At 71.5% G+C, this 15,337-nt stretch overlaps 1 protein-coding gene across 4 annotated transcripts in view; it reads left to right on the top strand.

Annotated features, from left to right (window-relative positions):
* Positions 1–15,337, top strand: part of DNMT3A (DNA methyltransferase 3 alpha) — a 46,512-nt gene that overhangs the window by 6,626 nt on the left and 24,549 nt on the right. For all 4 annotated transcript variants that reach the window (XM_054002063.1, XM_054002061.1, XM_054002062.1 and 1 more), the window contains exons 2-3: positions 2,716–2,888; positions 7,299–7,403. In XM_054002063.1, the coding sequence (XP_053858038.1) occupies positions 2,820–2,888; positions 7,299–7,403 (174 nt within the window). In that variant the 5' untranslated portion in view covers positions 2,716–2,819. The remainder of the gene's footprint in view (positions 1–2,715; positions 2,889–7,298; positions 7,404–15,337) is intronic.

Raw genomic sequence — 15,337 nt, 5'->3', positions numbered from 1 at the left:
GCGAATCAAAGCCGCGGGCTGCCCCCTTCGGCAGCGCCAACCGGGCTCGGCCGCCGCCGCACCGGGCGGCCGGGGGGGGGCTCGGCCGTGCCCCGGGGCTGCCGGAGGGACCCCGCTGCCGGGGGTGGGGGGGGGGGGGACCGGGGGCTGCGGGAGACCCCCGGCTGCGCGACCCCCGAGCCCCGCGGCGCCTCCGGGCGCGGGGGATCCCCCGAGGGCGCCCGGTGCAGCCGCGGTGTCCCCGGTGCCTCCCGCTGCACGTGTCCGGCCGTGCCGTGCCGTGCCGTGCCGTGCCGTGCCCGCCCCGGGGCTGTGCCGAGGCGCGGCGGGACCGGGGTCTCCGGGGGGTTCGGGGATGTTGGGGGGCTCCGCCAGCGGCACCCCGGGAGGCGACTCGGGGAGAACGGGGGGCCGAGGTGCCGCGCCGTGCCGCGCCGTGCCGTGGGGCTGGTGGCACAGCCGCTGACAGGGGGGCCAGTAGCGGTGGCCTGGGGGTGCGGGGGGTGCGGGGTGCCAGCCGTGGCCCCTCACCGAGGGGCCAAGCGCCGGGCCGGGGCCGAGTGTGCCCGCGGGGAGCTGGCGTGGGCACCGCTGTGCCACCAAGGGGATGGTGCCGGGGATGGGGCCGGGGCTTCCCCGGGGGCTCCCCGGGCTGGTGAGGGAAGGGGCCGGGGAGTCCCTCCCCAGCGCCCGCTGGCCGGCCTGGGGGTACAGCGTGCACCCCCCAGCCCCGTCTGGCCTCCTGCACCCCCAGGTCCCACACCCCAACCCTCCACCCCCAGCCGGGAGCCACCCCCCACTCCCCCTGCCCCACATCCTCCCCCCAGCCCAGCCTGCGAGAGGGGCGGGGAGGGCTGAGCTCCCCCATCTGTCCCCCAGCACCCCAAATCCCGGCGGTCCCCGTGCCTGTGTCGGGGGGCGGCTGCAGCCCCCCCCCCGTCCCCCCAGCAGCCCCCGCCGCTCCGGCCGCGGGCCGGGGGGATGCCTGGGGGTGGGAGAGGTGCCGAGAGCGGCGTCCTGCCCTCCCCGACCCCCCCCCCCGCCCGAGCCCCCCGCCCGCCGCTGGGAACGGCTGCGGCTGGAAAGCTCTAGAAACAAATTGCAGCTCCGGTGCCAAAGGCAACAGCAGCCCCGGCCATGGCGAATGCAGCGTTTGCCATAGCAACAGGTGCCGGCTGGCGCCTCCCCCCCCCGGCCCCCCGCAACCGGCACCCCGCAGCCGGGACCCCGCCTGTCCCGCACCCCGCAGCCTGTCCCGCACACCCCGCACCCCCCCCCCAGACCCCACGGCCGGCTCCCCCGCAACCAGCACCCACAACCCGCAGCCCCCGGCCCCCTGCACGCCCAGCCAGCACTCGGCCACCCCCAGTCCCGCACCCTTTGCACCCCACAACCTTACCCCCCCCTCCCTGCCAGCGCCCTCTGCCCCGCAGCCAGCGCCCCGCACACCCTGCACCCCAAAACCTGCCCTGTGCCCCCCGCGGCGTGTCCCGCACCCCGCATGCCCCTCGTACCCTGCACTCCACACCATGGAACCTGTGCCCCACAGCTGCACCCCACAGCATGGGCCCTGTGCCCCACAGCTGCACCCCACACCATGGACACTGTGCCCCACAGCTGCACCCCACACCATGGGCCCTGTGCCCCACAGCTGCGCCCCACACCACGGGCCCTGTGCCCCACAGCTGTGCCCCACACCACGGGCTCTGTGCCCCACAGCTGTGCCCCACACCATGGACACTGTGCCCCACAGCTGCACCCCACACCATGGACACTGTGCCCCACAGCTGTGTCCCACAGCATGGACACTGTGCCCCACACCCTGCACCCCACAGCATGGGCCCTGTGCCCCACAGCTGCACCCCACTCCATGGGCTCTGTGCCCCACAGCTGTGCCCCACACCATGGACACTGTGCCCCACAGCTGTGCCCCACGCCATGGGCTCTGTGCCCCACAGCTGCACCCCACAGCATGGGCCCTGTGCCCCACAGCTGTGCCCCACAGCATGGACACTGTGCCCCACACCCTGCACCCCACAGCATGGGCCCTGTGCCCCACAGCTGCACCCCACTCCATGGGCTCTGTGCCCCACAGCTGTGCCCCACACCATGGACACTGTGCCCCACAGCTGTGCCCCACGCCATGGGCTCTGTGCCCCACAGCTGCACCCCACAGCATGGGCCCTGTGCCCCACAGCTGCACCCCACTCCATGGGCTCTGTGCCCCACAGCTGTGCCCCACACCATGGACACTGTGCCCCACAGCTGTGCCCCACGCCATGGGCTCTGTGCCCCACAGCTGCACCCCACAGCATGGGCCCTGTGCCCCACAGCTGCGCCCCACGCCATGGGCTCTGTGCCCCACATCTGCACCCCTGTGGGCTCCCCACGCCTCACACCGTGCCCCCTGTGCCCCACGGCGCTCCACACGCTGCACCCCATGCCGTGCACCCCTTACCACGCACCCTGCGCTGACACTGCACCCCACACCATGCACCCCTCGCCCCCCTGTGCTCCCCTCACCCACACCGTGCCCCCCCTGTTGCCCCCGCGGCCGGGGCGGGCCGGGGGCACCTGCGGGGCGATGGCGGGGCAGGAGCCCAGCCCGGCCGAGTCAAGGCTGCGGCACGTTAATAATTGCCGGGGCTGGGGCCGGGCCGGGGGGCGGCGGGGCGGGAGCACCCCCTGACCCCCGTCCCTCTCCGCTTCCCGCAGGGGCAGGAGGATCCAGGCAGCGGCGGGGGACGGCTCCCGGACCCCTCCTCGGCGCAGCGGGGTCCGCTCAGGTGCTGAAGAGGCGGCGGCCGCCCGGCCCCACGATGCCGTCCAGCGGGAGCCTGGACGCCGGCAGCCCCGCGCCCAGCCGCGAGGCGCTCGACACGCACAAGGTACGGCCCCGCGGGAGCCGGGCCGGGGGGCTCGGGGCTTTGGCTCCTTCCCGGCCGGCAGGAGAAGGGCGTGCGGGGCTCTGTCTGCCGCAGGGCGGAGGGGAGAGCGGTGCGGGCGGGCGGGGGACGGGAGAGGCCTGAGCCGCGGGCGGGATTAGCGCGGATTGAGCTATTCCTGGCGCTGGGCAGCGCGGGGAGTGGATGGGGACAGAGACCTGCTGTCACCTCCCGGCCACGGGCAGAGCTGGGCCAAGGCGGCTGGCAGGGTGGGGGTGTCCCCAGGAGGGCTGTGTCCCCCAGGATGGGGGATGTCCTGGCCTTGGAGCGTGTGCTGAGTTCATGCCCTGTGCTGCCCTGTAAGCCTCGTGCCAGCCCTGCTCCCCCCTCGGGGGGTCCTGCCTGTTCCGGGGGTCCACGTGTGACACCAGGCTCAGGAGGGGCGCCCCAGCCATGTACATGGCTGGCAAAGCCGTTGCTCTTCCCGTGGGGCAGAGTGTCCAGCAGGGCAGGGCAGGGCTGGTCGTGGCGTGGGTACCGGGGCTGCGGCCAGCTGGACACCGTCCCACTGCGGGCACCGCCAGGCCGGGGCCATCCCCGTTCCTGCTGGCCAGCTGGGTCACACTGTTCTCGCACGTCGGTGCTCCCCATCCTGCAGCCACTGCTCCTGGGGCCGGAGGGGCCGGAGTGTCCACTGGGATGTGGCCGTGTGTCCACTGGGATGTGGCTGTGTGTCCTCTGGGATGTGGCCGTGTGTCCACTGGGATGTGGCCGTGTGTCCTCTGGGATGTGGCCGTGTGTCCACTGGGAAGTGGTCGTGTGTCCACTGGGATGTGGCCATGTGTCCTCTGGGATGTGGCCGTGTGTCCGCTGGGATGTGGTCATCTGTCCACTGGGATGTGGCCGTGTGTCCTCTGGGAAGTGGCCATGCGTCCTCTGGGATGTGGCCGTGTGTCCTGTGGGAAGTGGCCGTGTGTCCACTGGGATGTGGCCGTGTGTCCTCTGGGAAGTGGCCGTGTGTCCTCTGGGATGTGCCTGGCACGTTCTTGGCACGGCTGGGGGCACAGATACCGGGGGCAGGTCGGTCTTTCCTCGCCCCACAGTGTTGCCGGTGGGAGCCAGGAGCAGGGTGGATGCGCAGCCCCCGTGCTTTGGGGCGGTTCTGGGGGCACAGGGCAGAACCGGGGCAGTGCCCGCTGCAGCCTGGTACTCCCAGGAGCGGGGCAGAGCCCGCTGCAGCCCGGTACTCCCGGGAGCGGGGCAGTGCCCGCTGCAGCCCGGTACCCCCGGGAGCGGGGCAGAACTGGGGCAGTGCCCGCTGCAGCCCGGTACTCCCGGGAGCGGGGCAGAACCGGGGCAGTGCCCGCTGCAGCTCGGTACTCCCGGGAGCAGGGCAGAACCGGGGCAGTGCCCGCTGCAGCCCAGTACTCCCGGGATCGGGGCAGAACTGGGGCAGTGCCCGCTGCAGCCCGGTACCCCTGGGAGCAGGGCAGAACCGGGGCAGTGCCCACTGCAGCCCGGTACTCCCGGGAGCAGGGCAGAACCGGGGCAGTGCCCACTGCAGCCCGGTACTCCCGGGATTGGGGCAGAACCGGGGCAGTGCCCGCTGCAGCCCGGTACCCCCGGGAGCGGGGCAGTGCCCGCTGCAGCCCGGTACCCCCCGGGAGCGGGGCAGAACCGGGGCAGTGCCCGCTGCAGCCCGGCACCCCCGGGAGCGGGGCAGAACCGGGGCAGTGCCCGCTGCAGCCCGGTACTCCCGGGAGCGGGGCAGAATCGGGGCAGTGCCCGCTGCAGCCCGGTACCCCCGGGAGCGGGGCAGTGCCCGCTGCAGCCCGGTACCCCCCGGGAGCAGGGCAGAACTGGGGCAGTGCCCGCTGCAGCCCGGTACCCCCCGGGAGCAGGGCAGAACCGGGGCAGTGCCCGCTGCAGCCCGGTACTCCCGGGAGCGGGGCAGAACCGGGGCAGTGCCCCGGCGCTGGCAGCCGCGCTCGGCCGGGCGCTGTCCCGGGCTGACCCCGCGGGATGCGGCGTCGCCTCCCCCGCGGCCACGCGCCGAGGTCACCCTGCCGAGGGCGGCCGCTCGCCGCCCGCGGGGCCGGCGGGGCGAAGCCGCTCCCGGCGCCTCCGGCCCCGCGGGTCGGGCCGGTGCCGGTGGCTCCCGGCGGGGCCGAGCCCCGCTCCCAGCCGGGGCACGTCTCCGCAGGCGGTTTCCCCCCGGGGCCGCGGGCCGGGCAGCGGCGGCGCAGCCAGCACTGCGTCATGCCGCAGCTCAGCCCTCCGCGCTCGGCCGCCGTTCCCTCGGGGCTGTTGCTTGGCAGCGCGGCAGGAGCAGCACCGGGGACGTGCCACGGAGCCCCGCGCTCCGGGGAACGGGCACGGGGTGATGGATGGGCCGTGACTCAGCTCCCGGCGGGATGCGGGCGCCGAGGGGCTGCGGCACCGGCCCCGCGGCCGGGCTGGGGGGGCAGAGCCCCCCTGGAGCCCTCTGCCAGCCCTGCTGCCCCCCGGGCTGCACCCCCACTCCTGCCCTGCTTTTGGGGTGCCCCCGGGAGGGTTCCCTGTCCTGACAGGTGCTGGCAGCATGTCCCTCGATCCACAGCAGGGACCCTGCTGTCCCCCCACCGTGGCATCCCTCGAGCCTCGAGCTCTGTCCCTCCCACTTCTCACCCTGGAGCCCCCCTGGCCCCTCTGGCATCCCCAGCTGCATCCCCTCCTGGCCATGGCAGGCCTGGCTGCCACCTGGTGCCCATGACACCCCCAAATCTTTCATGTACATCCACTCAACGCTGCCAGAACCTGGAGTTGAACTGTGGCAAGGGACAACTGGCTGGGGCAGTGCCAGCAGCCAGGGTAGCCCTGGAGCAAAGGGACACGTGCCAGGGTCTCCTCAGGGCTGGCCTGCACCCCTGGGCTCCTTGGTGCTGCCCAGGCTTTGCAGCACAGCGAGGCACGGGGGGTCTGTGGGGCAGGGACCCCCAGAATCCCCCTCGGGGACTCCTGCACCAGGATGGCGCTGGATCTGGGATCCTGACATCGTCCTTGGACCTGCCCCAGAACTTTCCAGCAGGAAAGTTCCCCATGCCACGGGGAGCGGGGCTCGGCCCTGGCAGAGCCCCTGCGTGCTGTGGTGTCTCCTGCCCTCATTGAGTGCTGGCTGTGCCAGCAGGTGCCAGGGCTGGGGGGGGTCCCTGCACAGGGCTGGGGGGTCCTTGTGGGGCTGGGGGGGTCTGTGCAGGGGGCTGGAGGCTGCCCGGCCCCACAGGCAGGCGAGTGGGGCTGGGGCAAGCACGGTTTTGGAGGGACACCACGGGCCTGGGGACAGACCTACACGTGCATCCCACGTGCACCAAGACCGGGCAGGGGAGACGGGGCAGCCGTGGGCACAGGGCACGCAGCTGAGTCTGGGGAGGGTGGCACAGAGGGCGCTGGTTTGGGGACCACGGCTGGGGCCACCACGGCCACGGGGCACCGCAGCGCGTCCCAGCGCCGCGGGATCTTCGTGCTGGGCCCGCGGGGACGTTCCAGCCGCGTGCCGATGGCGCCCTGCCCCAGCTCAGGGGGCACGGGGCAGGAATGCGGCGGTGCCGGCGCCCGCCAGGGTGCGGGGCCGCGCGGCTGCAGCTGGATGCCGGCGCTGTCTGGCTGCCAGCCCCATCCCCTCCCTGGCCTCTCCCTCACCAGCCCCCCACCGGCCTCTCCTCCCTTCCCCTGCTCCCCCTCCGCGGCCTCTTCCTGCTTGGCTGCTGCCGCCGGGATCTTCTGGGGCTCAGGTGAAAGCGACCCCGTGCCGTGCCGGGGCCTCGCGCCCCCCCTTGCCCACCGTGTCCCCCCCGGCGCCGGGCGCGGGTCCCCGGAGCGGGGACGGGGCCCCCGGCGCTGCCGCGGCCCCGGCACGGGAGCAGGTTCATTTCCCGGAGCCGCGTTCCTGCTGCGCCGCCATGCTGGCACACGCGTGCTGCCAGCGCCGGGGCCGGGCCACCGCACCAGGGACAGGGCGCGGGGCGCTGCCAGCTGCTCTGGGGCACGGCGGGGTCCCCAAAGCGAGGGTGCCCGGCTCCCGCTGCTGGCCCTCGTCCCCGGGGAGCCGCGTGGCTGCCCGCGGGCCCGTGCTGCGAGGCGTCCGCTCGGCCCTTGCCGCGCTCCGTGGCGCAGGATTTGGCGGGTGGCGGCAGCGGGCACGTGTCCTGAGCCGGCCGCGGCACGGGGCAGGAGGGTCACCCGCCGTGCCACGGCCCGAGCGCGGCAGGAGCCGCTGTCACCCTTCTTAAGTGTCCTGGTGCTGCTGGCCCGGCCACGCCACGACGCTCCCACCCGGCCCGTGGCGCCGCGGCGCCGGCGATCCAGCGGGAGCGCAGCCGTGCCCGGCCCGGGCTGCCCGGCGGCCTAACCGCCCTCTCTGTGTCTGGCTCGCAGGGGGAAGAGGAGCCCGAGGAGAACCCGAGCAAGGAGGAGAAGCAGGAGCCGGGGACGCCCATGAGGAAAGCCGGGCGGCCCGGGCGGAAGCGCAAGCATGCCCAGGTGAGCCAGGTGGGGGGCGGTGGGCGTCCCCCGCGGGGCTGTCCCGCAGGGCTGGCACACCTCAGCTCCTGGCGTGCCAGCCTGGCTGCCCTGTGTGCCAGCGTGCTGAGCCAGAGGAGACCCGAGAGCAGTCGAGGGGCTGCGCCTCCCCTCCTGGCCCTCAGCGAGCCCTCCTGTGCCCGGCGGCACCATCCCGCTCCGTGTGGCTCCGCTCCAGGCCCCGCCGTGCAGTCGCTCCCTGCCTGGGTGGCTGGGACCCTGCTCCCCTCCCCGGGGCTGCCGGGCCCGGGGGGCAGAGCCCCCGAGCCAACGGGGGCCTCCGGGCTCGCTCAGCCCTCGCCGGGCCACGGGGCGCCGTGCCCGCCGGGGTCAGCTGGGAGTCACGGGGTGCTCGGGGCTTTCGGGGCTGTGCTGGGACAGGGCCCCGGGGGCTGAGGACACCCGTGGCTCGTCCCTTCCAGGCCATGGCGTGTCCCGGTGCCACCGGGGAGCCACCTCCTTGCGGGGTGGCCAGGTGGCGGCTGGCTGCTGCCACAAACTCGGCGGGAGTGGAGGAGCAGGTTCCTCGGATGCTGAAGGCCCGGAGGGAAGGTGCCCTTGGTCTCCAGGCTCAGAGAGTGTCCCCAGTCCTCATCCCCACAGGAGGGGACAGAGGGGTGACAAACAGGCCCAGGGCAATGGGTGGGCCAGGGCAACGAGCAGGGCCCGGGGGACAAACAGAGCTGAGGCATCTTCACCCTTAGAAGGCCGCAAATCCTCTCTGGAGGAGTTTCTGGCAGCCGGAAGGCTTCATCCTGTGCTGGGACGTTTCAGGTCCAGGCCGCCTGTCCCGACGGTCCCTGATCCCTGCCATGCCGGTGCCAGGGGCACGGCAAAGCCGGGGCAGCATCACCTGGGCCGGGGGCTGTGCGGGGCTGGCCGGGCTCGCGCCGGAACGTGCCGGGGAGGGGGAGCCGCTGCTGGAAGAACAATGCTGGCACGGGAGCAAGCGGAGAGCGCTGCGGCGACGGCCGGGCCTGGGAGCCTGCGGGGCTCCGGCCGGCGCAGCCGGCGGCCCCAGGAACCCCCCGGCACGACGGAGGAATGGCAGCAATGCCAGGGCAGCGGGCACAGCCCGCCCCGGGGGTGGGTGCCCGTCCCTGTGTGCCCCAACACAGCCGCGCTGTGCCGGTGCTGCTGCCGGTGCCAGAGCTGGTGCTGGTGTCAGAGCTGGCGCTGGTGCCAGAGCTGGTGCTGGTGTCAGAGCTGGCGCTGGTGCCAGAGCTGGTGCTGGTGGTGGTGCTGGTTCTGGTGCCAGCGCCAGAGCTGGTGCTGGTGCTGTTGCCAGAGCTGATGTCGGTGCTGGTGTCGGTGCTGGTGCCGGCGCTGGTGCCAGAGCTGGTGCCAGAGATGGTGCCAGAGCTAGTGCCGGTGCTGGTGCTGATGCTGGTGCCGGTGCTGGCCCTTTGGCCGGCAGCTCCCAGTGCCAAGAGAGCAGAGCTGGCGTGGCCAGCCCCGGGCACTGCCAGGGAAGCCCCTACGGACGTGAGCTACTAAAATTATCCTCCCTGAGGAGAGCCCGCTGCGCCGGGGGCACCGGAGCAGGCTGAGGGGAGCTGGCACACGCCACAGGCACCAGCCTGGCCCTGTGGGTGCCGGCCAGGGGCCCCCGGCAGTCGTGCCCAGGGTCCTGGTGGGCCGGCACGTGGCCGGTCAGCGGTGTGAGAGGGCACAGGGCGCTGGAGGGGGAGCTGGCAGGAGGCTGGCCGGGCACAGCCCTCTGGGGACGGGTGTCACGGCGTGGGCGAGCTGTGCCAGGCCACGCCGAGCTGTGCCGGGCCGTACCAGGCTGAGCCTGGCAGTGGCGTGCCACGGGAGCAGCGTCCCCAGTCCCAGCTGCGCCTGGCAGAGGGACACCCCTCAGCAGGGCGGCTCTGCCAGGGTGACAGGGTGACAGGGGCACCTTCCCCGGGCTGGGGTGGGCACGAGGGTCCCCGAGTGCCAACCCCTGTCATCCCTCTCCGGGGAGTGTCCCCAGTGTCCCCTGTGTCCCCAGAGCAGTGGGGAGGGCACGGGGCCGTGCAGAGCAGGCTCCTTGGTGGGGACTGTCCCCAGTGTCCCCTGTGTCCCCAGGGCAGTGGGGAGGGCACGGGGCCGTGCAGAGCAGGGTCCTTGGTGGGGACTGGGGACTGTCCCATGTCACCCTGTGTCCCTGAGCAGTGGGGAGGGCACAGGGCCGTGCAGAGCAGGCTCCTTGGCGGGGACTGTCCCCAGTGTCCCCTGTGTCCCCAGGACCGTGCAGAGCAGGCTCCTTGGCAGGGACTGTCCCCAGTGTCACCCTGTGTCCCCAGGACCGTGCAGAGCAGGCTCCTTGGCAGGGACTGTCCCCAGTGTCCCCTGTGTCCCCAGGGCCGTGCAGAGCAGGCTCCTTGGCCGGGGACTGTCCCCAGTGTCACCCTGTGTCCCCAGGGCAGTGGGGAGGGCACGGGGCCGTGCAGAGCAGGCTCCTTGGCAGGGACTGTCCCCAGTGTCACCCTGTGTCCTGGGGGCCGTGCAGAGCAGGGTCCTTGGCAGGGACTGTCTCCAGTGTCCCCTGTGTCCCCAGGGCAGTGGGGAGGGCACGGGGCCGTGCAGAGCAGGCTCCTTGGTGGGGACTGTCCCCAGTGTCACCCTGTGTCCCCAGGGCCGTGCAGAGCAGGCTCCTTGGCAGGGAGTGTCCCCAGTGTCCCCTGTGTCCCCAGGGCCGTGCAGAGCAGGCTCCTTGGCCGGGGCCCAGCGCAGGGGAGGGAGCAGCAGAAAGGCAGACCTTGTTCCCAGGGCCCGGCAGCCGGAGGAAGCGTGGGGTGGGTGGGCAGGAAGGCTCCGCCGCCGGCCCTTGGCGGGGACGGGGACGGGCAGGGGACAGGCCGGGGGTGGCTCCTGCCGCCCCCTTGCCCTCCCTGGCCCAGGCTGAGTGGCAGCACCGGGACGTGCTGAGCCGGGGTCCGCTGCTGGCCCAGGTAGGCAAGCTGGGGTGCCAGGTTTGGCCAGCCACAGAGGGGCTGCCAGCGGGTGTTGGCCGGGTGGGACGCACGGGGCCGTGCCAGGCCGGGTGTGCGGCGTGTCCCTGTCCCTGTCCTGGCAGGAGGGGACGCGGTGCCCGTCCTGCCCCGGTGTTCTCATCCCAGGACCCTCGCTGTCCGGTGGCACCGCCCGCCCGGCGCCGACGGCCGGTCCCGGTGCCGCTGCCAAAGCCTGGCAGCACCAAGGGCAGCCTGTGCCACGCGTGCCCGGCACCCCACACCGGCCGAGCCCCCGGGGCTGTCCCAGCGAGGGGCTGGGCTGAGCCCCACAGAGCCCCACAGAGCCCCCCTGCACCCCAAAGCCTTCCTGAGCCCCACAGACCCCCTGAACCCCACAGCCCCCCTGAGCCCCACAGCCTCCCTGAGCCCCACAGCCCCCCTGAGCCACTCAGCCCCCCCAGAGCCCACAGCCCCCCTGAGCCCCACAGGCCCCCTGAACCCCACATCCCCTCCAGAGCCCACAGCCCCCTTGAACCCCACAGCCTCCTTGCACCCCACAGCCTTCCTGAGCCCCACAGCCCCCCTGAACCTCACAGCCTCCCTGAGCCCCACAGCTTCCCAGCACCCTCAGCCGCCCTGCACCCCACAGCCTCCTGAGCCCCACAGCCTCCCTGAGCCCCACAGCCCCCCTGAACCCCACAGCCCCCCCAGAGCCCCCCTGCACCCCACAGCTCCCCTGCACCCCTACAGCCCCCCTGCACCCCACAGCCCCTCCAGAGCCCACTGCCCCCCTGCACCCCACAGCCTCCCTGAACCCCACAGCCCCCCTGAGCCCCACAGCCTCCTTGAACCCCACTGCCCCCCTGAACCCCCACGGCCCGCAGCCCCTGCGCCTGCTCTGGAGCACAGCGCCGGCCGTCCCGTTTCCTCCCGGGAAGCCCCACGGCCCCTGCGATTGTTCTCGGCGCGGATGCGGCCCCAGCAGAGGCGGGAGCGGGGCCAGGGGCGCCGGGACCCCGTGAGCTGCCTCGGGGAATGGCACCCGAGGCCCTCCAGGGACTGGGGTGCAACGGTGTCCTGGTCTGGGAACCATCCTGGTCTGGGAACCATCCTGGTCGGGACCTGTTCTGGTTTGGGTCCTGTCCTGGTTTAGAACCCGTCCTGGTTTAGCACCCGTCCTGGTTTGGGACCTGTCCTGGCTTAGGATCTTTCCTGGTTTGGGTCCTGTCCTGGTTTGGGTCCTGTCCTGGCTTAGGACCCGTCCTGGCTTAGGACCCGTCCTGGTTTAGGACCCGTCCTGATTTGGGACCCGTCCTGGTTTGGGACCTGTCCTGGCTTAGGCCCTGTCCTGGCTTAGGACCCATCTTGGCTTAGGACCCGTCCTGGTTTGGGTCCTGTCCTGGTTTGGGTCCTGTCCTGGCTCAGGACCCGTCCTGGTTTAGAACCCGTCCTGGTTTGGGTCTTGTCCTGGCTTAGGACCCATCCTGATTTGGGTCCCATCCTGGCTCAGGACCCGTCCTGGTTTAGAACCCGTCCTGGCTCAGGACCCGTCCTGGTTTGGGTCCCATCCTGGCTCAGGACCCGTCCTGGTTTAGGTCCCATCCTGATTTGGGTCCCGTCCTGGCTCAGGACCCGTCCTGCTTGCCGCTCCATGTGGGACTGACAGGGACTTTGCTCCCTGGCACCCATCGTGCCCGGTTCCAGCTCCCTGCGCCGCTCCCGGGCCACGCTGCGGTGTCCCCGCTGTCCCTGCTGCCACCCCCTGGCCCTGGTGGCTGTCTGGCCCTCCGGGGCTGCGCGTCCCCCGGCCGGGCACGCCAAGGTCCGGCCTCGGGCCCCTCAAAGCCCGGCCGTGCCCTCGTGCATGGACCGGCATGGCACCGCTGTCTGCTCGGGGCACCGGGCCCTCGCCGGGGGACAGGGGGACAGACCGGGGGACAGACCGGGGGACAAACCGGGGGGACAGAGGGGACAGGCCAGGGGGGAGAGGGAGGGACAGACCAGGGGGACAGAGGGGACAGACTGGGGGGGCAGGGGGGACAGGCCAGGAGGGGACAGGCCAGGAGGGGACAGGCCAGAGGGGACAGGGGGGACAGGCCAGGGGGGATAGGGGGGGACAGACCAGGAAGGGACAGGCCAGGGGGGACAGGCCAGGAAGGGACAGGCCAGGGGGGACAGGGGGGACAGGCTAGAATGGACAGGAGGGGACAGGCCAGAGGAGATAGGCCATGGGGGAACAGGCCATGGAGAACAGGCCAGGGGGGACAGGCCAGGGGGGACAGGGGGGACAGACCAGAGGGGACAGGCCAGGGGGGACAGGCCAGGGCATCCTGTGCCCTGTGGCACCCCTCAGGGACCTCACTGCCTGTCACCTGCCATCCCCCTCGAGCTTGTGCCTTGTTACACACCAAGGCCCCCCGGCTGTACCGCGTCCCCTCCCGGGCCCTGCCACCATCGTGGCACCTGTAGTTCACTGGGGACAGGCAGGAAGGGTCCCCTGCCCACCGTGCCACGCTGGCATCGTGCTGTGCCACCCTGTCATCGTGCCCTGGCTCTACACCGTGCCACCCCTCCTGTGCTGCGGGAGGACACCGGGGCCACCAGGAGGGAGCGGCAGCAGCTCCAGGGTCTGTCCGGGGGTGTCAGTGCCAGTGGGGTGACACCGGCTGTCACCCTGTGCCCAGCTGTCACTCTGTGCCCAGGTGTCACCCTGTGCCCAGGTGTCACCCTGTGCCTGTGCCCAGGAGTCACCCTGTGCCCAGCTGTCACCCTGTGCCCCGCTGTCACCCTGTGCCCAGGAGTCACCCTGTCCCTGTACCCAGCTGTCACCCTGTCCCTGTACCCAGGAGTCACTCTGTGCCCAGGAGTCACCCTGTCCCTGTGCCCTGCTGTCACCCTGTGCCCAGCTGGCACCCTGTGCCTGTGCCCAGGAGTCACCCTGTGCCCAGGAGTCACCCTGTGCCCAGCTGTCACCCTGTCCCTGTGCCCCACTGTCACCCTGTGCCCCGCTGTCACCCTGTGCCCAGCTGTCACCCTGTGCCCAGCTGTCACCCTGTCCCTGTGCCCCGCTGTCACCCTGTGCCCCACTGTCACCCTGTGCCCCGCTGTCACCCTGTGCCCAGCTGTCACCCTGTGCCCCGCTGTCACCCTGTGCCTGTGCCCCGCTGTCACCCTGTGCCCCGCTGTCACCCTGTGCCCTGCTGTCACCCTGTGCCCCACTGTCACCCTGTCCCTGTGCCCCGCTGTCACCCTGTGCCCCACTGTCACCCTGTGCCTGTGCCCCGCTGTCACCCTGTGCCCCACTGTCACCCTGTGCCCCACTGTCACCCTGTCCCTGTGCCCCGCTGTCACCCTGTGCCCCACTGTCACCCTGTCCCTGTGCCCCGCTGTCACCCTGTGCTCTGCTGTCACCCTGTGCCCAGGAGTCACCCTGTACCCAGCTGTCACCCTGTGCCCCGCTGTCACCCTGTGCCCTGTGTCACTCTGTGCCCCGCTGTCACCCTGTGCCCCGCTGTCACCCTGTGCCCTGTGTCACCCCGCTGTCCGGGGGCGCTGAGGGCCAGCTCTGAGGAAGGGGTGTCGTGGCACGGGGGCTGCACCCCCGGGAGGGCACCGAGGGGACACAGCGGGGCTGGCCCGGGCTGTGCCCGCCCTGCCAGGGCTGTGCCAGCGCCAGCTCGGCGGAGCCACAGCGGCACCTCCACTGTCCCTGCCACGGAAACCGCCGGGATGGGATGGATGGGATGGGATGGGATGGGATCAGGGGATGGGATGGGATGGGATGGATGGGATGGGATGGGATGGGATGGGATGGGATGGGATGGGATGGGATGGGATGGGATGGGCCGGGCCAAGCTGTGACTCCTGCTCCCGATGCTGGGCTCTGCCTGTCACACACACACTCACCTGTCACACACACACACACCTGTCACACACACCTGTCACACACAGTCACCTGTCACACGCACACACACACCTGTCACACACACACACACACACCTGTCACACACACACACACACACACCTGTCACACACAGTCACCTGTCACACACACACACCTGTCACACGCACATCTGTCACACACACACTGACCTGTAACACACTCACCTTTCACACACACACACTCAACTGTCACACACACACCTGTCACACACACCTGTCACACACACACTTGTCACACACTCACCTGTCACACACTCACATGTCACACACTCACACCTGTCACACATCTGTCACACACGCACACTCACCTGTAACACACTCACCTGTCACACACCTGTCACACACACACATACCTGTCACACACCTGTCACACACACACCTGTCACACACACACACACCTGTCACACACCTGTCACACACACACACCTGTCACACACACACACCTGTCACACACCTACCTGTCACACACACACACCTGTCACACACCTGTCACACACACACATACCTGTCACACACCTGTCACACACACACACCTGTCACACACACCCACCTGTCACACACACTCACCTGTCACACACCTGTCACACACGCACACCTGCACGTGTGTGTGTCACGAGCTTATCCCAGGGCCTCGCTCTGCCTGTCCCTGACACTCTCCCCTGTCCCGTGTGCCCATGCCAGTGGTGATGGGCACACCAAGGGCCCCCTGGCTGTCCCCTGGCTGTCCCCTGGCTGTCCGTCCTGAGGGTGCCACATCCCCGTGTCCTGCTCCTGAGGGTGCCACGTCCCCGTGTCCTGCTCCTGTGGTGCCACGTCCCCGTGTCCTGCTCCTGAGGGTGCCACGTCCCCGTGTCCTGCTCCTGAGGGTGCCACGTCCCCGTGTCCTGCTCCTGTGGTGCCACGTCCCCGTGTCCTGCTCCTGAGGGTGCCACGTCCCCGTGTCCTGCTCCTGTGGTGCCACGTCCCTGTGTCCTGCTCCTGTGGTGCCATGGCAGCATGTCCAGGTCCCTG

Source organism: Vidua macroura, chromosome 35, assembly GCF_024509145.1.
Source record: "Vidua macroura isolate BioBank_ID:100142 chromosome 35, ASM2450914v1, whole genome shotgun sequence".
NCBI lineage: Eukaryota > Metazoa > Chordata > Aves > Passeriformes > Viduidae > Vidua > Vidua macroura.
The sequence above is the reverse complement of the archived record's forward strand: the minus strand, read 5'-3'. Positions and strand labels throughout refer to the sequence as shown.